At 34.4% G+C, this 25,205-nt stretch overlaps 1 protein-coding gene across 2 annotated transcripts; it reads right to left on the bottom strand.

Moving 5' to 3' along the window:
- Positions 1-19,392, bottom strand: LOC125217082 (DNA polymerase epsilon catalytic subunit A-like). 2 transcript variants are annotated; one of them, XM_048118906.1, is made up of 49 exons: positions 19,202-19,392; positions 19,023-19,088; positions 18,880-18,939; positions 18,693-18,788; positions 18,224-18,384; positions 18,061-18,149; positions 17,746-17,963; positions 17,255-17,341; positions 17,038-17,172; positions 16,382-16,504; positions 15,830-15,913; positions 14,307-14,471; positions 13,844-14,020; positions 13,145-13,258; positions 12,363-12,467; positions 11,701-11,819; positions 11,468-11,609; positions 11,288-11,382; positions 11,018-11,123; positions 10,857-10,936; positions 10,587-10,763; positions 10,287-10,374; positions 10,067-10,147; positions 9,807-9,950; positions 9,549-9,644; positions 8,955-9,155; positions 8,629-8,683; positions 8,396-8,538; positions 7,862-8,310; positions 7,626-7,752; positions 7,332-7,529; positions 7,155-7,229; positions 6,145-6,335; positions 5,840-6,023; positions 5,701-5,765; positions 4,533-4,665; positions 4,333-4,434; positions 4,161-4,244; positions 3,950-4,024; positions 3,759-3,818; positions 3,402-3,664; positions 3,287-3,335; positions 2,945-3,105; positions 2,727-2,796; positions 2,062-2,208; positions 1,494-1,661; positions 1,197-1,400; positions 785-891; positions 1-585 (listed from the first exon to the last, which is right to left on the bottom strand). In XM_048118906.1, the coding sequence occupies exons 1-49, from the start codon at positions 19,361-19,363 to the stop codon at positions 219-221; spliced, it is 6,648 nt and encodes a 2,215-aa protein (XP_047974863.1). In that variant the 5' UTR covers positions 19,364-19,392; the 3' UTR covers positions 1-218. The 2 variants fall into 2 exon arrangements, with proteins under 2 accessions (XP_047974863.1, XP_047974864.1); XM_048118907.1 differs by having other exon boundaries at positions 2,727-2,793.
- Positions 19,393-25,205: the final 5,813 nt, after the last annotated feature.

The following is a 25,205-nucleotide window of genomic DNA, read 5'->3' as shown; positions in this document are numbered from 1 at the left end:
TAAGATTAAATTGAAATGACATTATATAATGATTTCATATCATGAGGCATTTGTATACACAAGTATAATATTGTCTAAACATACCCTACAATGAATGCTAAATTACATTTTTACACAAGTAGATTCGACTTGTATTCATCTTGGTTTGGGTTTCTAAAATATAGAATCCGAGTGATTCTCTTCTACTTTCGTCCAAAGCTTATATTGGGATATTCAGATCACAGCCATTTGACTTGTAAGATCCAAGACACACTTTCTTGGAGGAGCTGAAACTTCTGATCCACCGCCACATTCTGGAAAGTCTGCATTTTGTTGCAGAACTCAGCTGAATCTTCCCTGCAAACAAATGATCCAGCACACGAGCAATGCTCGGCTAAATGTGCAGCTTTAATCTGATTGCATTTGAGGCACACAAGGTCTTGAAGGTGGTACAGCCTTTCCCTCTGCCGAATAATCTGGAGGAGAGCATTCTCAATCACTTCACGGTCGTAAGCTTGCCCGCATTGAGCCACACCACAACGCCATTCCTGCCCGATTAATCCCTTGTCACGACACAGATCAAGATCCCTGCAGTCGTTGCAGTAACTGCATACAGAATGCTGTGAATTAGAACATAAACTATAAATGAACACAAAACAGGCAATATTTGATACTCCATTTATGTAGTTTTGTCTTCTATGGACAATCAAGCACCACAATAGTACTACTCAATAAACAATTTTTCCGTAGATGATATAAATTAGAAGACTCAAGACAGAACCATACAGCACCAGCCATTTTTTACCTGCAAATGACATTCGGTAAAGTTAAAGATGTCCGTAGATTCTGAAATTCAGCCTCAGGAGCGAATTCTCTCACGCGTACCAATTTCAGAAGATTCCTTCTCATAACCTGTCCAAAACCAAGAAAATAAATTGCATAAACAAGACATGTTTGGTCTACAACAACCAAAGAATTACCAGAGGAGCTACATATGAGTACAACTCCTATGTGCCCTTCAGCATGTATGAATATGTAAAATAACAATCGATTTATTTTGCTATAGCTAATTGCACTATGCATACAAATAGCGCATGAATGATATTGCTTGCATAATTTACCACTGCAGGGCGTGATGAATGGGATCAGAATAGAAGCAAAATACATAATAAATTTAGACTTTTGGCAGTTGAGAAAATGTTAGAGCTAGTCTGTACCAGGATTTCATGCTGAACATTTTGGTCAAGTGCCAAAACTGCACAGACATACTTGATGAAATCTAGAGCAGCATCTCCCTTTTGGACATTGGTTGAAGAATGCGAACTTTCAGGAGGATCAATCTCAGACTGGTTTCTTCCTTTTATGTGAAGATGTGGATCACATACAATTTTGAGAAGTTTGTCCGTAAAGTCAGATGCAATCTGTAGAACACAGAATTTGATTATCAAGCAATAAATTTTAAACTGTTAAGATTTAGAACTCACTTCATATGAAGTATGAACTAAATACTATACCTTTTTCTTCAGGAACTCTGTTTTCTGTGATTCAAGAATCTCAGCAGTAGCAGCTGTGATTGATGGAGTGCACAGGTCTCCCATGCCAGATGCTCGTTTTGCTGCTTCTTCTTGCGCAAACTTCCATGGAAAATACAAAAATTCTGATACAATTAAGATAAAGTGATCCTGCACAAAAGAAAAGCAGTTGATTAGGCATTACATGCAACTGAGTATGCAGCTGATACTAATTCTGGAATTCATTTAGTAGCACAAAGGCAGTATCTTTGCCAGACTAAACGGCTATAGAATATTTTAATATGAAAGGAGGTTCAGGGAACGGGAAGGGTAGCATATTAGTTAAGGCCATTTTTCTGGTCTGATGTATCTGTGGTGTTGTTAACAACAATGGTATCAAGAGTGTGAGTTGCTAAACTGTCCACACTGTTTGTGGCTAATATCGATTTCTTTATATTTCCTTTGAGTAAGCTTTGATGCAAAACAACCTTCAGAATTAAAGAGGAAAAGGGGACAATTTGATCTAAAACAGATAAAGAAGTAATTAATTTCACATGGATGATTAGCCTACCTGAGTTACTTTTGTCAAGTTTTCTGCTATGGCCCAGTTGGAGACGATTTCTACTTGAGAGTCAGTGCACACACTTTCTGCAACAGCACTAGTACATTCTTCTGTGGGTCTATCTTCTGATCTAGCTTGAATTCCACCATAGTTGTACTAAGGTTGAAAAACAAGAAGTTGGCAATCAAAATAATGTATAAAAAGTAAAGGGGAAAGGATAAAACAAATAAAGTTTGTATAGGTGTCAGAAATTAGTAGTAGTTCGTTGCTAGAATAATGTTTTTATTAGATTTTGACAATAAAGCCCTTCTGCGTGTTGGAAATGCTGGACATGACACTTTCCATGTGCCTAACTAATCACTTGGTGACATACAAATGCTTTAAACCATTGTACAAGTCTTGGTTCAATTAGAAGTATCTAGTTTTATCACTTTTTTTTTAAAGTGAATTAAAGTGCGAAGATGAGCTATAACAGTTATATTTTTCTCACGTAACCTAAGACTACACTTAGCAGATCTCTATTCAGGTGAAATAAACTGATAAGTGTAGAAAAGAGAAAAACACTCCATAATCAAATCAATAATATCACAACAAACAATAAAAGCTGTATAATGATATTTCAATACTAAAATAGTAAATTTTTGGTTCGCAACAAACTAAGAAGAGCTGTTTACCTGATCCATGAAGAGTAGGGAATGCCAAAACTGGAAAGGTTCAAGTTCAATCCACTCAAACAAGTCCCTGCTATAAAGAAAGTTTGAGATGACATGCGCCACCCAAGAAAATAACCCACATAGAAGTGGTCAAAATGCAAAACTGGCCAACCCAGCCCCTCCCTCCAACAATACTTGCATAAAGATAATAAGTCACCAAAATGCATGTTGAGACGAACCTTGTCTGCAGAGTTTTAAGTACACTATCACAGTAAGCTTTTGCTGCAGATAGATCTGACTTTTCAGTATCAATTATAATTCTGCTGAAGCTTGCAAATACAATTGTTGCACCTAATTTACGGAACTCCGCCAGAAGCAAAGCAAACACCTTTTGCATAACCTGGAAGTGAAAATATCATCAATTTACTAAGTAGAAATTAATTGAACGCCTTATGAGATAGGAAAAAAACATGAGATAGGAAAAAAATAATTTTAATGACATGAGCTGACTCATATGCAACCCATCATATTTCTTTATCAATTGGAGAAGTAAGACTTATTTCCCTGTTCAAAAAGATCACCTTATGAAGCATGCGATGGAGAGCTGGGTCATGAAGTTTAGATATTGGACTGCAAATTGTGAAAGGAGGTTAGTTAAACAATACTATATGCACAGAAATAAACTTTAGTAAAAACCTGCAAAGCCATCGGTAGAGATGCTGTAATACAGCATCTGCAAACACATTTCCTGATGTAACTGCGTCAGCAAGGCATCTCTGGATTAATTGCTTCAGAGCACGAAATGCAGGAGCACAGGAAATTTCCTCATCATAACAATATTGTTTCTCTGTATTAGATGAAGATGAATTCATATCCTGATCGAAACCAAATAATGCTCCTCCTTCCATTTCATTCACTTGGTTACTTTTTAGAAGAGCATTGACAGTTAGGTGATGAATCTGAAAAATAAGAGACAAGGATTACTTTAATGGATAGAAGGGAGAAAAGGGAAAACAGAAGAAAAGGAGGGAGAATGAGATACAAGAATTATACCTTAAGTTCAACTGTAACTTTCCTATATGCACCAGGGTAAGTGAGGATAGGTTGATTGACCTGGTTACAGACATCATTATAAACTCCCTGATTACTAACAATGGAGCAAGTATTTTCCTGTGGCCACTGGCCAGTACAAAAAAGTGCCAGGCCCAACAAATATAACTCATTCTGAAGTCTATATAACTTACTTCATCTATAAAACACGGTACATCTTCAGTAGTGCCTCCCAAGTCTGGGAAGCCATTATCAGATATCCACAAAACCTGTTGGACCAAATTCCATGCCAATGAAAACTCGCCCAGGGTGAAATATGTAAGGCCACAAGTGGCTTACTACATCTTTTATTTTTGCTTATGGTCGGAAGGAAAGTAAATCTCAACAAATAAAGAAAGCAAAAACCTGTTGCTGATCACGCAAAGCTCTTGAGAAAAATATATCAGCAGTGTGTATGAGCCAGTCAACTTCAAAATTTCCTAATGGAACCTGTTTATATATGACTATCTTCATAAAAAACGGAAAATAATATAATAAAGTACAGCATATATCAAGTAATGAGTGCAGCAGCGTTTACATGGGCATATCGTGAAAGTGTAACTCTCTCATTCAACCATTGTGATGAAGCAGCACATCGTTGTAGTCCAATTTTTGCAGCAATTACTTGCCAACCAATAGCCTGATAACCAAAGAATTCAGCAATACGTTAGTACTTAGTGCAACAATAAACCAACACATAAATAAAACCATAAACCTTAATGCAAAACTCAGATTCACCTGATATTTGCTATCACGAGCATTGGAGGGTATGGTTACACAAGGATAGTCTTCCAGTGACCTAATGCCAGACTTCAATAACTGAATATTAGGGCACTCTATAACAGCGATTACAGGTCCATGATGCCGATGTCTGCCAAAGAAATTACACAGTGGGTATATGTCAAATCATACATGCCACATAATAGGTACTCCCTCCGTTCCGCCTTAATAGAGGCGTTTCATTTTCTGCACTCATTTTGGAAAAATAATAATCCCTGGTCCCCCAAAAATAGACAAACTTGTATATGACACGGATTTTAATGTGCAATTGGTAAAGTAAGAGAGATTGAAAAAAGTAAGAAAGAGAGAGGGAAAAGATAGTTGAAGTAGTGTTAGTGGATTATGGGGTCTCATTAATAGAGGCTTGTAATTGGTTAAAAACTTTCAATTTTAGACTTTTTCTAATTTTGGGGGACGGCCCAAAATGGTAAAACTAGTCTAGTGGACTGGGAGTAATAAATAGTTAAAGTGGAGAAAAAGTAACGTGAGAGGGAGAATAATTTAGTGATCTTCTCTAAATTATTCTCTCTCACGTTACTTTTTCTCCACTTTAACTATTTATTACTCCATCCGTCCCATAATAGGAGTCACATTTGGTGTTGGCACGGGTTTTAAGAAATGTAATGAATAGTGGGTTGTAAAAGTTAGTGGAATATGTGGTCCACTTTTTATATTGGTTTTATAATAAAACGTGAGTGAAGTGAGTTAGTGGAATGTGGGACCTACTTACCATTTATGGTAAAAGTGAAATGTGACTCTTATTGTGGGACGGAGGGAGTATTATTTTTCCAAAACAAGGGCAAAAAATGAGACGCCTCTATTAACATGGAACACAGGGAGTATCAAATTACATCAAAGGAGTATCAAATTATATCAAAGAAAAGTTCAGGAGAATATCAGCAAATTTATAGCCCAAATATACTCATTTTTCAGTTTCAGTTCAGTTAAATTTAGTCCACAGTTGGCGACCCGCCCAATTGGTGATAGGAGGAGTGACTCATTAGACTTATATACTGGTTTAAGTCCTCTCTTTACATGCATGTGGGACATTATTATGTTATTTTTGTTTCATTTGCCAACATCAACTATTATAGGGAGCTGAGATTTTGTAAATTATGAGAGAGACCTGTATTCGGTTATCATCCTCTGCAAGTTTCCTTGAGCATCTTTGACATGCCCAACATAGTCCACCTACGAGAAAGTGCAAGAACATGATAAAACAATTAATATATTATTATGAAAAAATGCATCAATAATCAAAATACCTTGAAAGTAATGTCTTCATTTGTAGTAGTTTGCGTGGATAGTGCTTGGCTAGTAGCTTCACGAAATTGTCTATCTAGCATTTGTGATGACAATTCCTTACTCTGGAAAGGACTGACTACCACAACAGCTATTTGGCTTGATGCAGGAAAATATGCAACAAAAATGGCTCGGCTGTCACAGATGCTGAAGAAAATTGAATGCCAAAATATTTAGTATGATTTGATAGAAACGATATTACCTTAACTACAGAAAACCTGGTTTATTAACTAGGAAATATAACTTGTTTTCCGACAACACATAGTACCTATGATACAAGTAGAAGAAATTATATGAATGCTCCAGATATGGGCACTCAGTTGTTGTCTTCATGTGCAATTCACTCAAACTCCAGCCATCTTGGAAGTTTCTTATTTTTGCTGATTTGTCCACTTTACAGACACAACCAATCTGAAGGATGGCATTAAACTCCGGTGAAATCTTGGTTTCATATATTCCCTGAGAAATTTCATATTCTTATCATCATAAATTTATAATCAGAAAGTAAAATCCAGACTAGCTCTGTGAGTGGGAAAATAGGGTTATTGCAATTTTCATAGACTTAATTAAGTTGCATAATTTCTGGTAATCCACCCTTATCAACCAAATTAAATGAGGCTTAATGTACAAGTCCTGAATCTCCAAACCAACCACAACTAGAGGAATGAGCTAAAAAAAACAGCTCTACTGAAGCATGTGACTGATATTATGTTGTAATGACTACAAGGGAAGTTCTCATCGTCTACTTTTTAGACAATGCTAAATTACATAAGGAGGAAATGGATACAATTCTACTTCTACTATGAGGATATCATTACCATTGAGAGTTGGATGAAAAAAGTGGTTGCAATTGCGACTATTCAACGTCAAGTTTTATGCATGGTCTAAGTTGGTAATGAAGCCATACAACAAACTTGAAGAGTGGATTTTAACAAAAAGTAAGGAATGATATAACAGAAAGTTTACTGCAATGTGAAATGGGTCATACTATGAGACAACTGCAAGTATCACATCAAGACTACTTCAGTGTAATTGACTCCTTTAACTATGAACTCACTGTATGATCCGCTGAAAATGTTAAAGTTTTATCTCCCTATAGCAGTGAGTGTAGAAATGGGGAAATATGATGTTAGAGAAATTCATTAAGTCAAGAGACCTCAGAAGTTTCAAAGTGAAGACAAATTGTGCGTATTATTATTAACATCTTGCACTGCAATTATCCAGACAAATACTTGAAGAAGCTAGCAGCATATCACTCTAGGCTAGAAAAAAAGATACCTCAACTTCAGGATCTGCAAGGTGAGCGGCTAATTTCTTGCTTTCGGTCCTAAATTGGTCTTCATCAATTATGACCTATCAATAAAAATGCAACGTTAAACTACAACTTGATTACTTAAAGGCTGGTTTCTGTGATTAGAAGTTTAGAACTACTCATGTACACTTTAGAAGGTGTACCTCAATAAGGTTGTAGCTTTGGTGTCCGTGGGGAAGAATCTTGTTTACACGCCTTCCAGGGAATTCTTCTGTTACAGGGGCCTTGGAGTTGAGGTAGAATACTCTGGGAACTAATATGGGGATCTTACGCATTGCTCCTTCTACAACTACCCAAGCAAAAAATTTGCCATGCTGTCCACTTGGTTCGAGCTGAATGATCTGACAAAAAGAAGAATCACAGTCAGCTCTCTATGGAGGAAAATACAAAGCAACTGAAAATTTACAAAACAAATTATTCTTAAAAAAATGCATCACCTGCCAATGGCAACGGGTGAGGGCTAAGTCATGCCTCTGGAAATAGGAATTCACCCCAACTCCACCGAGAGCATGTCTGTTATTTGCAGAGCCACTGGGTGCCTCCACATCATTTACAATGTTTAACCTGTGAAAGTAAAAGTTAACAAACAAAAATCAACAGTGAAAAAACTTAAAATTTAAGTATCCTATTATGAAAATGTTATAGAAACAATTATTTAAATGATGAAGAATACCGTTGGCGTTTCCTTTTTTCCCGAGTCCCTCTCCACTTTCTCTTCCTTGACTCCAACCATCCTTGATAGTCGACAAATCTATCAATAGTCTCTTCAGGAGCCTTTTGCAATGGATGAGTAGACTGATTTTGTCCAGTTTGTATATCATTTTGCTCCGTACTCCCCCCAAGACTATTCGTTTCAACTTGATGCTGTTCATTATGGATCACGAATGAATGAACAATAGGTTGAGGTCTCACAGGAGGAGTTTTTCCAGATCTAAAGTCTTCCATGTCTGTAATATTCTGTACATCTATAGTGTGAGGATAACCACTCAATCCCACAGCATCATCTTTTTCTTTTCGGTTGAAAATATCAACCAACTTCCGCTGGCGAAACTTGTCATCTTTTTCTTTAACTTTCTTGTGCAACCAATCAGGATGAATAACCCTTGGGACAGGGTTTGCAACCTGGCAAGTATGAGATTGCAGTTCAGTAAAGGGAGAGGGGTATAAAAAGGGAAATAAGCTACCCAGCAGCAGTAACTTGCGTGACCTTTTGCATGGCAGCTGGGATTGTGATAATTTTTTGAATAGCTGAACTAAGCCTTTGTTTGTAGTATGACCAATCAATGATTGACCGGATGCCAACATCTGATGAGACTTTGCACCACTTCTTCACATAAAACTTCATAATTTCTGTAATGCATTTTCATAGCAGCTAAGCACTTTTTTTCTGTTGATATAAAATTAGAAAAAAAGAGCAAGAGAGAACTGTATAAATCAAACCTGGTTCAGTCTCAAAAATTGCAACAGGAACAGCACGTTCACTTACTGGGGTTCCCTGTTCAATGTGGTGTGTCAATATTATTTTAAGCCAATAATGCTGTATCAAATTGCACTGGAACCAATTCTTGAGTGAATGCTATTCTTAAAAATTAATCAGTATCTATCCAAAAGCACATTAGAATATTGTATTGCATTCAGACCAATTCATGACTAAATGGCTATATGCTATTCTTTTTATCCTTGCCAAAGAAGCTAAATTTATTGAAGAGAACAAGAAACAGGACTGGTGGTATTGATAGCATCTCATTGTATGATGAATTGTATACCTTCGGTTCACAAGCAACAATATACTGACAGCGCAATCCTTTATCTTTAACCATGGCATCCCCAAGGAAATCAGCTAAGCGCTTTGCTGTTGTTACTGGGCATGACTTTTGTTGTCCATAATCTGCTAAGGACTTGCTCATTGTACTTGATTCTGATATATAATCAAGCAATTCGCTATCTGTGACGTCCTCTCCTTGGTTCTGTGATTATAAGATATTTAAGATGATGAAATCTCATGGAAATGCAGCTAAGAGTTCTTAGTTATACAAGAAAGAAAATACATAGTTGCTGGGAAAGAGAGTCAAAATAAGAGCTACAGAATATCTTCGAGACAATACTTTGCTTTACTTGAAAATATGTCAAACATACTCCAAAGTCCAAAGTACTTTTCAAAATTGCCTAATCTCAAAAGAAATGCATTTCTACTATTCAGAGCAAGCTAAAACGTCAAAAAAAGAAAGTAAGGTAACCATTCCAGTATCTCCAATGGTGCGAGTTAGACTTAGATAAAACTGATTAATAATCATGTTGGCAATGGGATATTGCAATCTTGCATATGTTAAAGGAAGTCATCATCAAACTAAGTAACATACATCAAGAAGGTCAAGCCAGCGATTTGCAACAGCAGCAACAGCTGAATAACACTCTTCTAAGGTTGACCCTCGAAGGAACTTATCAAAAAGCTCTGCCTACAAAAAATAAAAACAATTTAGATAATAAAAACCTTGGTACTAGAATACTGATAAGGATAAATTACCACAAAAGCATAAACATGGGAGATAGAAATAGGCAGATAAATTTGTTAGTTCTTCAAATGTCACAGCATGGGGCACTGCCTGTTACAGAATTACCTGGAAAACTTTGATCAGCTTCAGCTCGCCTCTTCGCTTGATCTCAAAACCCTTGAGTTCAGCTAGGGTACCATCATCATTGAAAACTGCATACCGTTTCTTTATCAAAATCCCTTCCTCCTTGGAAGCTGGTATAATCATTGCCTATATGCATAAGATTACATATGTTCTTCAGTAATCAGTAATATAAGAAAAATTAACGGACAAAGTCATCGCCGAAAGCGCAAATCTACAGCTGTCATGCATTTACTTGGCATCACCTTATATGGCCCATCCACCTCAAACTCAATTGAGCATTCACTATGCGTTGTATATGTCTTACTGAAAGGATCTTTTAGATTCTGCAAGAAGCAGTAGATGATTCTTGTGTTAGTAATATGACGTTTAATTCTCCTGCCCAACGTTAATGACAAACCATTTGGAAATTACAAAGTTACGTCGGAACTAACTGGAATAAGAAGGGAAGGGTTATTTACTAACCTGGTATTGATCATTGGTGTTGTTTCTAGCCACATCCACATTTAGCATGACACATGGATATGAAATTGTCAGCTTCTTCTTTGAGTCTCTAATCATATATTACAAAAATGTGGTCAGCATATCTTCAAACAACATTAGTGCATGAGAAAAATACAGGACATTATATCAAAACATAAACAATAACAACTCAATCATCATGTTGCAACTTCAGTTTATTGTTATCTACATAGACTGAAAAATCAAATGGGTGAGTGGTGAATATATAAAAGGCAGCCAAGCATTTCTGCTACTAAAACGCACTTTGTCTTGAATGTGAAGTTCTCTGGGAAAGATCCAGGTAGACAACACCAGATACCATCGGTGTCTAACTCAAGAGGCCTCCCAATTCTTTCTACCAGTAAGCGTGCATTCTGAATTATTTTAGCTCCGGTATACGTAACAACCCCAGCCATTTCCATTGAATACCACCTTGCACCCCTGACAAATTTAGAATTTCACCAAGACATTTAAGAACACATAAGACTTATATGAAAGATAGGACTTCAATAACACGGAAGTCTAACAACATACTTGCGCATAACATAGCCATAGAAGGAGTTGAGAATGCACTTATGAGCAAGTTGCAGTGAATCATAAAGCACTACCATGTCCTGAAAAAGTAATTCCGTCAGAGTTAGTCTTACTTCCACAACAGCCTTACATTACTGTAAACCGGACCAAGAGATTAATACTTGTGCTTCCTGGATTCTGATAGAGTTCCCACTGGCTTTTGCTTCTGACAACTTTCCCTTCCAAACTTTATTAAGCCCTTTGTATTCATACCTTCTATCTCGAAAGCTAAACCAAACAACAACAAAAAAGAGGACAATCTTGAGTGTGGCCACTTGGCTTGAAATTTCCAATTTACAGTTAATAATGTTGTGAAAGATCCTCACAGGGTCCATATGAAATAGTGGATTGAAAGTGCCAAAAAGAATCATGACAATATTTTAGACACCTACCTGCGGACAGTGTCAACATAGAATGGGTTTTCACGCATGCAGATCCCTGCTTCTCGAACTTCAGTAATAGGTTTATCCAATACCCTTTTATATGCCTAAAAGATGGAGAAAATAGTATAAACTCTGTTTCAAGCAGTTGCTGTTATAAATAAAGGGATGTGGGAAACGATATACACATACCTTTTGGCAGTATTTTTTTAGTCGCTCCTTTAGTCTCACTTGTTGTTCTGCTTTAGGCAGGTCAAGGAAAGAGTTGGATAACTTTCCATTCATGCCATCAACAAACTCAGACTCAAGTTGCCTCTTTATATGATAATAATCACTGTAGCAATATAATCAACTGGATTGATTAAAAAATACTCACGGCAGTTTTCTGTTTAATTAACTAAATGATAGAGGAATACTAATCAAACCTTCTCTTTGCCATGTATGTCTCTCCACGCCAAACCCATTCAAGCGTCCTAAGGCAATTTTTTCCAGGACGATTAAAATCGCATGCAGTGCATATTTCATCCGTGACAATTGAAGGTGGCTACAATTTGAGAGTGAAGAAACATAAGTATAACAGCATTTCAAGTCAGATGCCATCTCGTAATAGGGTCATATTATGGCTTACGAGTACATATCAGCCTAAATGGACTTTAATTAAATTATATGCTGACTATTGTTGCATCTTGCATGAATCCATCAAGCGGAAACTTTCCCGTGACTCTTGAACATAGCACCCACACAGTCAAGTAGAGATCATATACCGTAATTATATTGCGATAAAATATTGGAGACTGCATTTATCTGACAGAAGCTTCAAGGCTTGGAAGCTTCGGAAATGGCTAATTGCCCCCATAAGCAATAACCAAAAAATTCACAAAAAAGAAAATGCTTGGTTTGAATTTCATGGAATAGTACTACCTATTTGGTCATGGATCATGTTGAGATCATCAGATGATAGGATCATGTTGAGATGATAGGATCAACTGTGGTTTGATATGTGCATCTATGTTTTCTCCTTTGTGTATAATACTCTAAATTGCACTACAAAGTGAAGTTCATAATGAGAGATATGATATATGATTACCTGAAGCCTGTTTGTTAAAATGATGTTTGGATACATAGCAGCAACATCAAGATGATATATGAGAGGAAATTCTTCACATATTGGGTCATCTCGCAGTTTCACTAGCTGCACATTGAAGGAGAGAAGCAAACCAAACTTAGTAAGTCACATGGATACAGGCTATGCATTTGTTACAAACTTGAATATGATAACAGATAAGAAGAGAATTGAGGAGATTTAAACAAGCACATATTTGTCATACACACTAATAATACATGCATTTTACTACCCACATGCACACAATATTCGTATTCAGGTTTGCATATACAACCCTCTCAATTTGCACTATTTAGATATTGTCTTCTACTAGATCATGCACACTTTCCAAGGTATGTTTGTAAACATGGGGCAACATCTAATTTTTTATGAAGAAAGATAGATACAAGGTAATTCCAAATATATTGATGCTTTTGAACTTCCCCTTCAAAACCCTTTTTTTTTCTTTTTGCATGATCAAATATATTGTGCAAAGAAAGGAATATGGAATACTCTACCTGCACTGGGCTCGAGATAGCGATTAACAAGGATTGACTAGTTCAGATGGTGATCAGCAAAAAAAAGGGAGGAAAAGGGTTACAGTTCAGATGATACGGTCAAGAAAGAAAAAGCTCAGATGAGATAAACTTCTCCCGTTGGATAAGATTAAATATAAGGATAAAGCAAAGGAAACAATCTAACATCTGTGCTTTACATAATGAGTTGATCAGAAGCATTCTTCACATGGACGGAAGAGGTTACATTACCTTTTCCCAAATGGCATTCTTAACTTCATCATAATTCGTAACTGATTCTAGATCCATCTTTCCTTCCACTATGATAGCATATTGCAGGTCCCGGTCTAGATTGTCTATTAATTGCTGTAAGGATAATTCATTCTTACTTCAGTAAGTTACAAGGAAAATTTTCTTGCAGGTTACAAGCCTTTGCAGACTAAAAAATTGAGCACAGATCATCCAACACAAATAATCGACCCCCTAGCATGTTTTCCTTCAACATTATATGTGTATAATGTATCACAACTTTCTAAATAGGAACAGTTAGCAGCCAAATCAGTAACTTTAATATTTAATCATATGTATAAGATTTTGAAAGCATTCAGCACGTGTAAAATATATTTTGATTTTTTTGACTTTGGGGTGGGGGAACTGTGGTGCTTGAACCCTAGACCACTCTGGTATAAGACAGGAAGGACACATTCAACATGTCTAAGATATAGTGTGTGCTGAGGTATTTCCTTATTCAAGATATGTGAGAAAATGATGTTTACGGTTCCAAAATTGATGGTACAGATTGCCGTTCATGATATGCACCATATAAAAGAATTGCACTGTTTCACTTAAGATTGCTCCAAGTTTTGCTGAAGACCTTGTAAAACACAGCTGCTGTAACAAAATAACACATACTCCATATTTTATTTAATAGGAGCTGAGATAGATGATTACCTCATAAGCAGCTGGATCAAGTTTGAAACTTGTTGGAAGGTCAGATCTAAAAACTCCACTTTCTAGGCACTCCACATGGCCCCCAATGTATGTCTCACTCTCAAGGAGTTGATTGTGGTAAAATTTCTCTGGATCAGATTGGTGCTTATTAGGACAGATAACATTTGCTTGGTATGCCTGCAAGAATAAAAAGGCAAAGAACAAAAAGGTATCACCATATGTAGTTTAAAAGAGGCCAACGGAGCTAAAATGGCTTATCTGATGTTTCCTGTTATGTGATTTCTTTTCCTTTACTCATTGGGTTGGATAACATTATAGAACATGGAGAGGCTAGAAGGCTCATAAGACAAATAATGCAAAGCATAAACCTAGTGAATGAAGAACAAAGCTTGTATGCACTTGAAAGAATCAATGACCCACAATTCCAACATAAAACATAATGTATAACACTTCAATGATTCACCTGAACCATGAGAAGCATTTCACAAAGTGTCCCACTTCCTTTTCTTAAAACTTCGTCTGGTGGCATGGGAATTATGGTTGCTAAGGAGAAAATAAAGGGGTGTACATATGTCATATATAGGTAGTAGGTAGAAACAGCATCAGAAACGGAATATGATGCCATCATCTGCGAAGTTACAACAATGTAAACCAAGTAGATGGTTAGTGGAGTATCACACATGAAACATCATACATTCATACTGAAAGCAGTAAAAGGTCAAGTAAAGATCATGATTAAGTTAAACAGAAAGTAGAACTAATGAAATAAAGAACAATTAGTTCATCCTGATACTTGTTTTCAGGATGGAAAAATGAGGGATCCTTGATTGTTAAATGCCTCCATTGTTATCTTGGGGGTGGATGGCAAAAACACCAAATACCAATAGGCCAAAAGAAACAATGCCAGTGCCAGTTTTTCTAAGAAATTGAATGCAAAAAACTTTAGTAACACTTCAAAGGTATCCATGAGAGTTTCATGTTATCCCAAGTCTCTAAGATTTGTTTGACTGATAATGGTAGGAGTATAGGTGGATGAAGAGTGATAAGCCGTAGAGATCAGAGACAACACCAAACCACCAGGAAAATAACAGAAAAGGACTAGAAAATAATATAATACTATAAAGTAATAGAATGATTACTAGATAACACCTTTGAAAAGGCCACACCTTCAAGGAGGGCAACACACCGACAACACATAGCTTGCGCTGGAAAAACTCAACTAAATTTATGGACGCTTAAAACTGATAAACGTAACCCTATGTATAAAACCTACTAAAGATTCCAACTTGAAATAAAATTCTAACAAAATAAAGATCCTAAACATACTCAAACTAGGAAAATACAAGCTATTAGACTCCTAAAGATCAACTCTAAACAACTAAGGATGATAAACTAAAGATAAATATTGACAATTATCTAAACTAATCCAAAAATATGATCATCTCAGATCAACCAACTAACATGGGCAAAACCATGCCTTCACTGTTATTTAAAACACATTCGCCTTGACAATGGTGGCTGTTGTTGACTAGAGATACTGAGAGATACTGAGATAATAATTTATCTTTTTTATACCAGTTCCATACCAATTCTCTATTTTAGAGCAGCCCCGTAACAGATGGGAACCTGTTTTGAATAACATGAACTCCTATTTGTTGACTGGATTTATTCAAATCCGCTTTGTACAACTCCCATTGCATAATACGTTGATACTACAGCTTTGACAGTTGCAGTCTGCAGCTTATACAGTTGCATGCACATGTATTGTAAGTCTGTGACTGAGTGTGTTGTCTAGTATCAGCCTCCAGAACAGAAGAAGGTTCCACCAAACATACCACCTACTTCTGAACCTAGTAATTCTCCACTATTTAAAGATGAGTCTAAGCTAGTTCTGATATTGTTTGTAAATTTATATTGCTCAAGCTGAAAAACAACCTTTATCATCAATTATCTTCTCCAATTAATATTTTACAATAGTGTACATACCTGCGGCCTTTCTTTTGCATAGCGAACCATATCCTCAGGATTGACTTCTAAAGGATCGTAGCCCAATTTAGCTTTCGTAACAGACTGAAATATGAAGAGTTAATGTTATAATCTAGATTCTAGACATATTACTGAAAGAAGATAAATCACATGAGTTACACGATTCAAATTCATCAGAGTCACATGAGTGCATTATTTGAACTGGATAAACACGAGATGAAATCCTAGAACCATTTATGAGCACAGAAACAATGGAGAAGAGTCATTTTAACTATGCTTAGTTTAGAATCAGAACACTCGCATTTTTAGCTATTCCATGTCTGAAAAAAATCCCATGGCTGACGCCATTATGTTATAAAAGGGAAAATAAGGGAATAAAACAATAGTTCAGTAGTTGAAAGCTGGAAAAGAATGACGTCTGCAAGGTAGGTAACTAAAAGAAAGAGGGAAAATAAAAATTATAAATGTATTAGATGGAAAATCGTACAAAAATAGGTAATTTAAAGCAAGAGGGAAGAATCTAAAACCAGAAGTTAAATAAAGTAGTTGCACCTTTAAGCCTTGGCTGCCTTGAGGTAGATAACTATCACGTTTAACCCAAGCAAAACAATCCAGATGGCAAGCAAATTTGGCACGGCATTCACCTTGAACTTTGTCACATCGAAATCCAAGTTCCTGCAGTTCATAAGTTACAAGAGAACCAGAGAAACAAGACTATATACAGCTTGGACTTTTGGTAAAGGGAAAATGAGCTTGCGAATAAATGGATGCAATATAGCTACCAAGATTACGCAATCAATCTGCTAAAATAATAGATGTTGGTGCTTGAATTTTATAGAACAGAAAATAAGTGATTTTCAGTTGTTCATGAGTACCAGTTAAACCTTTAGAGAAGAGAAAATTTGGAATGCAAACACAGTAATCAGTGATTTCTAATTTAATTATCTCCACAATCATGAAAGTAAGAGGACATATCGCAATACCATGCAACAGAAATAAAGAGCTTCAGAGCGATACAAAATTGAGCATCCTATATTAATGATCCAATGTATCAGTGGAAAAGTTTGATGACAGAGTACTCTAAAATGGAACAACTGTAGAAGTTTCGAGTGGCTAGGCAGTGATACATCAGTGGAAAAGATTGATGACAGAATCTTCTGAAAACAGAAAAACTTAAGAAGTTTAATGTGGCTAGCAGCGACACATACTTCATTCATGTTGTAACCATGATGGGCTGCTCTGGTCTCCAGGAATGGCCAATCAAAAAAGTCTCCATTGTATGTCACGTATATGCCAGGCTTTACATCTTGCATATGAGCAAACCACAAGCTAAGTAGTCCTTTCTGCGATAATTCCCAGAGACATAGATAATTAAAAAATATATACGTTTCAGGTGTATAATAATATGTCATACGCCATTAATACCTCATCTTTAACATTTTTCACTTTGAAGCAACCTTCGAACTCTGGTTTGGGAGTGTACTCCAAATCCTCTATATCCTCCCCAACACACTGCAATGATTTGCAAACATAACTAATTGTCAGTTATAGCACATTCACATAAATTAATCACCTAACAAGCTAACTTGCGTAAAACGTGTTTTATCTTCACAAACTAAAACACTGCACTTGGACTAGGCAAAACTGTAAAAATGAGATCTTTGATCTAGTAGAGCAAGTTTGATGGGACTGCTAAAGAAATCACATTATAGAGATCCCAGAGATCAGGCTTATCTAATTTTAGTAATAGAAACAGTAACCTTTTTCAATTATAAGATTTTAATATCCACATTTCCCTTGGTCAACCTCCAAATAAAAAAGGAAAGAGGGGGAATGGGAGCAACTATCATCCTTAACCTAAGATAAGCGCCATGAAAAACATGGATGTAAAATAATTTAGGTCTGGTCATATATACCTCTCTATTAATGATTAGGTACCCTTGGCCATCAATCATGTACGAAATCATCATGATTGAATCATATTCTGCATCTGGAAATTTTAACGGCAGCTTTGTGGTCTCAATATCAAAAGCACAGACATGAACTTCTGCCCGTTGCAACAGATCTGTTCTCCTTTCCACTATAACCCCAGAGCTGGATACACTTACATCATACCACTGTCCACACCTTATATCTGAATTATGTGAACTCAAGAATGTATTATGTGGGATATTTGTATGTGAATTCACATAGAGAATAAGAGAGAAAATCACACATGTATCCAGAATTACCTTTGTCAATTGCAAAGCGAACATGATAGGGTACATCAAATTCACGTAGATCATTGATACAATCGATAAAATCTTGGAGCCGCTGTTTGCTGCTCAATCAAAAACATCTGCAGATTCAGACAGAGCTTATTGTTATGAATTTATCAAAAGAAGATAGGATTACCTTTTCCCTGCCAATATGGACTCATACGCATCCTCGGCGTCCATCTTTGCTTTGTTTCTTTCAACAACATGAACAAGATCTTTCTTGACTTGCATTAGTTGTTGAACAGTATCAAAAGATATCTTTAAATAGCACTTGTGCAGACCAGACAAGTGATTTTTCTGTGACAATTGGAGTACTTCAGTACATAGTAATTTCAGTATGTATTTATGCGTACGCAAGCTCATGTACATAAAAAAGGTTAGTATGTATTTATGCGTACTCAAGCTCATGTACATAAAAAAAGGTTATTTAATAACAGCATAGGAAAATAAACATGTTTAACTAATGAAGATAAGGTAACAAGTAACTACACTTGAGCACCTAATATAAAGAGAGAACAATAACAAGCAATGTGTGTATATCGAACATAATGAGGTAAGATGAGATAACATCAGTGAAAATATAATAGAGGTCGTTTTTTACTTACAAGATTAAGATCTTCTTTCTCTACAATTTCAATATCTGCAATTTGGCCCTCATAACGCCTTCTCAAATACGCCTCAACATCGGTTTCCATTTTTTCCTATGACAACATTATTGAAAGTAGTCAATCATAGGAGAGTTGCTATAAATAGAAATTTTATTTGTAGCATTCGAAGTGTGTAATACCCTACCTTGGTGGCAGCATAAAAATAAGGTCGAAACTTATACTTCGCCTTAAACATTGAACCATCCTGCACCAAAAACATTCAACAGATATCAAAACAACCAAATTCTCTTCCAAACTAAATACTGTCTTAAAAAATTAAACTTTTACCTGGCAGACAAAGTACAAATCGACGCAACTGTGCACCTTATTAGTTTCCCGGTCCTCCCAAGACGACTGCATCGAGGAACCACATCAAATTATATAAAAAAAATGGAATCGAATCAATGAAAAATGCATGTGGATGGAATTAAAGCGATGATAAATTGGGGGAAATGGAGGATGCTGACAGAGGCGAAAGTAAGTAACCAGCCGAGGCGTGTATCTCCTTGGGTGAAGAGATCAAATCCGAGCTTGGATTCAAGCTGCTCCTCCGCATTTAGAATCAGCTGCTGCTTCTTTGAAATACGAGAATCCCACCGATCTTTGCGCCTATTGTCGCTGCCATTCATGGTCTTTACAGGAAAATTAATCAAGTAAATTAATGGTGTGGAAACAAAATGTAAAATTGATTAGCAGAAAGAGAAGTTGAAAGCAGGATAATATAATAGAGTGAAGTGAGAGATGCGCCGCAGAGGATCTGTTTCCCGCGCTCGACTTTGGCTTCTGAATTGACGGAATTGCCCCTATTCGACTTTGGAAGGCTCTTTTGTTGGACCGGAGTTAATATTTGAATTTGGGCTGACCAATTTAATTAAATGATGTATCTTCTTGATTTAAATATCGCAGTTTCAATGGATTAATTTAAATTGTTTATTGAATTATGTTGGATAACTACCTTTTGAACACTCATTTTCTTGGAATAGCCAAATATGTCTACAGTGGCTGGTTGTGATAGTGTGATTATATATCTACACGCCCTTCCTGTATCTCAGAAAATTTGTACTACTATTACTAATTTTTATTTGGGCAAATATATTCATTTAATCTAAATGATAGTATTACTTGTATACATGGAGACTAATTATCCATATTATTGATATTACCCCAAATTAGGCTGGGCTTTATGCAGAAATTTTAAATCTGCATAATTGTGTTTGAGACAGTAAATGGGCTGATTATTATGAAAGGGGAACACGGCACAAATTCCATCAATAAATTCATACAATCATACATATAAATGCAATCCACGCCAATTCTATACATCTAACGAAATTTGAAAAATAAATTTCTAGATTATGGTACATTAAAACTTGGATTACAATTGAAGTCTCAATGAGTTTCATTACAAATATATTTCACGATGATTGCATTCAATATTTAAAAAAAAATTGTGAGTTATTTTTCTTCTTTTTCTCTCAATTTAGAGTTCTTTCACCCTATAAAAAGCAAGTAGATAAACAAAAGAGAAACACCTAATTCTGAATGCTGATATATTTTTGGTTCTTGGTTACTTAACAAAAAAAGGTTATTGAACAATGTGGCCTTTTTATACGTATTGAATTGAATTTCCATATTTGAGGATTGGAGATAGAAAATGGAGAAGCTTTTGGGGAAATGAAGAAAATGCATATGATTTTATCTATAGTATAAATGCACAAACAAATCCTTTAATTATTGCTGATAAGGAAAGAACACCATACCTTGATGACGATAATGTTGAATGAAAAATCAATTTCTTAACAAGAAACAACATATAATGAAATTCTGAATGAGACTAAACTCTGGAGTAAGTGGTGTGGACGCGTGATTTTATAAATTTGGTTTAATTTGTTACATGGGCTTCATTTAATTATAATTAAATGGTTTTTGGGCTTTATGGGGTATATGTTCAATATACGATTTTCATTAACTTATAGTAGTAGTTAAATGGAATTTTTTGTTTAATGAAAGTATATTATTGCTAATTAATTTATGTATTTAATTAATTAGTAAGGTTCTGGACTTTCTTAACTTTATTATGTATTTAGGTTATATTAATTTAATTTTAACAAACTAATTAGTGTCTTAAATAAGAATACATGTGTTTTTTGTAAATTTATCAATTTAATTAAATAATTTATGATGTAAAATAGTGTATAAACAAGTAAAATGAGAAAGGAAAAGAAAAGAAAATGAGATTCTGTAAATTAACTAACATAATAATTAATGATGAAAAGGTATTTACATAACACCAGGTATGAAGTGGATCCCCTTAATGTGTAATTTATAGTATGATTGAAAAAGTATAAAGTATGTGACTATGAATATTCTTTGGATTGGAGTTCGAGGTAGAGGTATAGATGATTGAAAGTAAAATTATCAGTTAATAAATTTCTTCATTAATATTCATTATATTAAAAACGGTAGTATGGGGATGGAGACATATACTGAATTAAAAACAGTAGTATGAGGCTGCAGTTTTTAAACAGTGTTGTAGGCCTTGCTAATTACTCCTATTCATAGTGAGAAATCACTCAATAAGTGAACATTTAATTATTTTTAGTATATTAATTATATACTACCATAATTCCTATTCCTTTCAGTTTATTAATTTTAGTATATTAATTATATACTATCATAATTCCTATTCCTTTCAGTTTATGTGACCAGTGGCGAAGAAGGAAATTCTGTTTCCTATAAGGTTATCCATAACTCATACCTCAACTTATATCGCTTCGGCTGGTACATACATAATTATTACTTTCAATTTTCATGACCAATGGCGATGCCAGAGTTATAGTATTGAGAGATCCAAATTACAATGAATAATTATAGAGTATTTTTTGTATCGTTATTGTCAAACTATGACATAAGCAAAGAGGTTGCAAGAAATATGGATAATGAGAAATAAATAATGATGCTCCCACCGAGAAGGTAACTTTGTTGCCGACTACTACTTATCACACTATACATACATGTTTCATCAGGGCGTTCATGTTTTAGATACCTCTTCGTCGGGCATTAGTATCTGACTCCTGCATGATAGACTTAGTGTCTCATTATCGGTAATTTTATTTTTTGAGACTTCTGGGTTACTCCCGCTTTTTACTACCAAAAATAAATAATGATGCCCCCACCACGCCCCATCCTGTCCCTGCAACCCCGAGTGTCGCGGAACGCACCCCTCCAAGCTGTCCGATACACCTTTGTGATCTCAATTGTGAATGCACTTAGATGTGGTCATGGTGTAGACATGCAAGATACAAAGCATTAATAAACTCAATTAATTAATTGTCCATGCACTTAATATAACTAATTTCTTAAAAGCTTTTAAAGCTTCGTGTGTGTGTACACCGATCGCGTACATTTACGAGAGTATTCATCTTTTCCTAAATGCAATTTTCATTTTCTGATTAGGATTATAATACTCAATGGTGAATCTAAAAATTAAATATCGTGGGATTGGACAAAATAATAAATATAATAATATTTATATGGGTCTTTCTTCTAACGCTTATAACATCATAATTCAAAACTAAGACTAAATTTACACCCTTAGATTTTGAAATGAGTGAATAAGATTAAAACTCACAAATTTCAATAAATAATAGACAAAATATCAACAAAAGGGTAATATCGTTATTATGTTATCATATGATAATTTTCGTGGGTGTTTTTTTATATCAACATAATGTATTACAAATATCAACAATGACATGAGAATATCAACACAAGTACAAGAAAATATCAACACTGTTTTATTGATATTTTACCAACATTATATTGAGATTTTGCATACACTATATTGAGATTTTTATTTTGCATTTGTTAATAAAATCTGTTTATCAACATGTACGAAAATTGAAATATAATTTATCAAATTTCATCACCTGATCATCGTCGAAACATATGCAATTGAGATCTCGTTGGAATCCAATCCTTATAAAATTATCTTTAATTTGATATATTTTTTGCAAAAAAAAAATTTTAATCGAGAGAGTTGCGTAAATTTAAAGTTTTAAGATGATTTTGATGAGAGAGAATTGACATTAATACCTTTAAGTTTATTTAATAATTTTATAATTTAAAATATAATCCATGTGGCATTATTTCAACCGCTAGATTTCCTAATCTAATAGCTAAGATTTGGTCTTAATTTGTGATTGCTAATTAGTTATCAATTGATCACTCCCCATATTTATATATGTATATATAGAAGAGTGTTATATTACTAACTCAATACTTAATTGCTAACTACAATTAAATAATAATCATTAGATATTCAAATCAAGGGCCTAGAACATCAGCCTCGAAATGTCAATACGATTGACAAAAACCTTCCCTAAGGGTATTAAGGTCAATTTATAACAAATTAGTTGTAACTAGCTTTTGAAAAATATCTCATAACTTTAAAACACATATGACTTTCTCGATTTAAATTATTTTTTCGCACAACATATATCAAATTATAGATAATTTCATAAGAATTCTAACGAGATCTCACTTGCATATGTTCTGATGTCAAAATTTGAAAAAAAATTAAAAAATTTCATAAATTTCGTTGACAGCTTTAAATCAATATACGACACATAATTTGTCAATACAATGCTTGTACAATGTCAATATGAAATTGTATTGACTTTGTCATGTCTTTGTGTTGATGTATTTCGTACACTGAATTGACATTATGTTTCTAAACCCTAAATTTGATAGTTGCTATTATCTTTTTAATATTAAAAAATAAAAAACGAAATTACACATGACAAATTGTAGACCACAAGATTTCTAAAATCCTATGATCTTAAATTAGTTGTAGTTAGCAATTAAATGATGAGTTAGCAATTGACCTTCTTCCTATATATATGTGTAAATATAGTAATAAAAATACATTAGAAGTGAAAGGGGAGTGATCAATTGCTAACTCATCAATTAATTGCTAACTACAACTAATTTAAGGTCATAGGATTTTAGAAAACGTGTGGTCTACAATTTGCCACGTATAATTTTTATTTTTATTAATTAAATCGAAAAAGATAAAAAAACTCCAAATTAGGGTTTTGGATGAAAATGTCAATGTAGTGTTTCGAAAATATCAACACAATGCTTTGAGAATGTCAACACAATGCTTTAAGAATGTTAACCCATTGCTTATATTGACATTCTACATGTATTATATTGACATATTTTATATAGTATGTTGACATTTTGTTGTATGAAAAAATTAAAAAAATTTATTTATTTTTTCAAATTTTGACGTCGGAACATATGCATGTAGGATATCGTTGGAATCTTTATAAAATTATCTTTAATTTGATATATGTTATATGAATTTAAAGTTTTGGGATTTCTTTTAAAAATTAGTTATAACTAATTTTGTAGTTAATTGATATTAATCCCCTATTGATATTAATACTCAAGGGCTGAATGATCTTCACCTTCAATTTAAAAATCTAATGCCTATCATTTAGTTGTAGTTAGCAATTTAAAGGTGAGTTAGCAATATAACACGCCCCAAAATTGAAATATCTCTATTCTATATAAAGGTGAATGTTAACCTCTGCGAGTATTTATATATTGAAGTCGTCAAAACTATTTCATTAGAAATAGCTGTCGCACGTCTTTTAATCGTTGTTATGCTTGTTCACATTAGTTCACATTAGCACTAGAACAATTGACGGAAACTAGAGATCTTTACAAAAATTAGGGTTTAGGGTATCCATTAACAAATTATTCATCCATTAACCAAAATGGAGGTGAAAAACAATAATAGAAAGTAACGATAATTATTATATCTATTAAAAGTAGGTAATTTTTTTTGTCAATTACTAAAAAATAAAAATAAAAAAATAATTAAATATGATTAAAAGATGTTCAGTAAACTACTATATATAGTATTATTCACGATTTTTTTGTGCACAACCTCTGCTCTACAACTCAATACTCCTTGTAAATGGGTATACCAAACAATAAATAGAATTAATAGTACTATTATCCTGGTGAAACATAGCTTATCAAATGAGACCTAATTATATTAATAATAGGTACCATACTATGACACGAAGGACTTGTACAAATTGATAGTATAAATGTATAATACTATGACATGGAAAACCCCATCCCTATTGTTTGGTAAAATAAATTAACTATAAGTCCGTACGCGTTATCCCTATTGTTTGGTCCTGACCGACATGTTATTCGGTTCCACCGAATGAGCCGAAATTCAGTGACAGACAATAAAAAAAAATTGTTTGCATGCGCAGGGATTTGATCTATAATGTTCCATCTTCAAATTCAAGACTTCAAATTGTTAAACATTAAATACAAAATTCATAAATCGTAATCATATATTCATATTGGTAGAATACTGATGGTTTTAATAATAGTTAAACCATAATATTATCACAAACATACACTACAAAATTTAAATACTAA

The sequence above is a fragment of the Salvia hispanica genome, chromosome 3, assembly GCF_023119035.1.
Source record: "Salvia hispanica cultivar TCC Black 2014 chromosome 3, UniMelb_Shisp_WGS_1.0, whole genome shotgun sequence".
Taxonomy (NCBI): domain Eukaryota; kingdom Viridiplantae; phylum Streptophyta; class Magnoliopsida; order Lamiales; family Lamiaceae; genus Salvia; species Salvia hispanica.
This window is presented reverse-complemented; position numbering and strand designations above follow the sequence as displayed.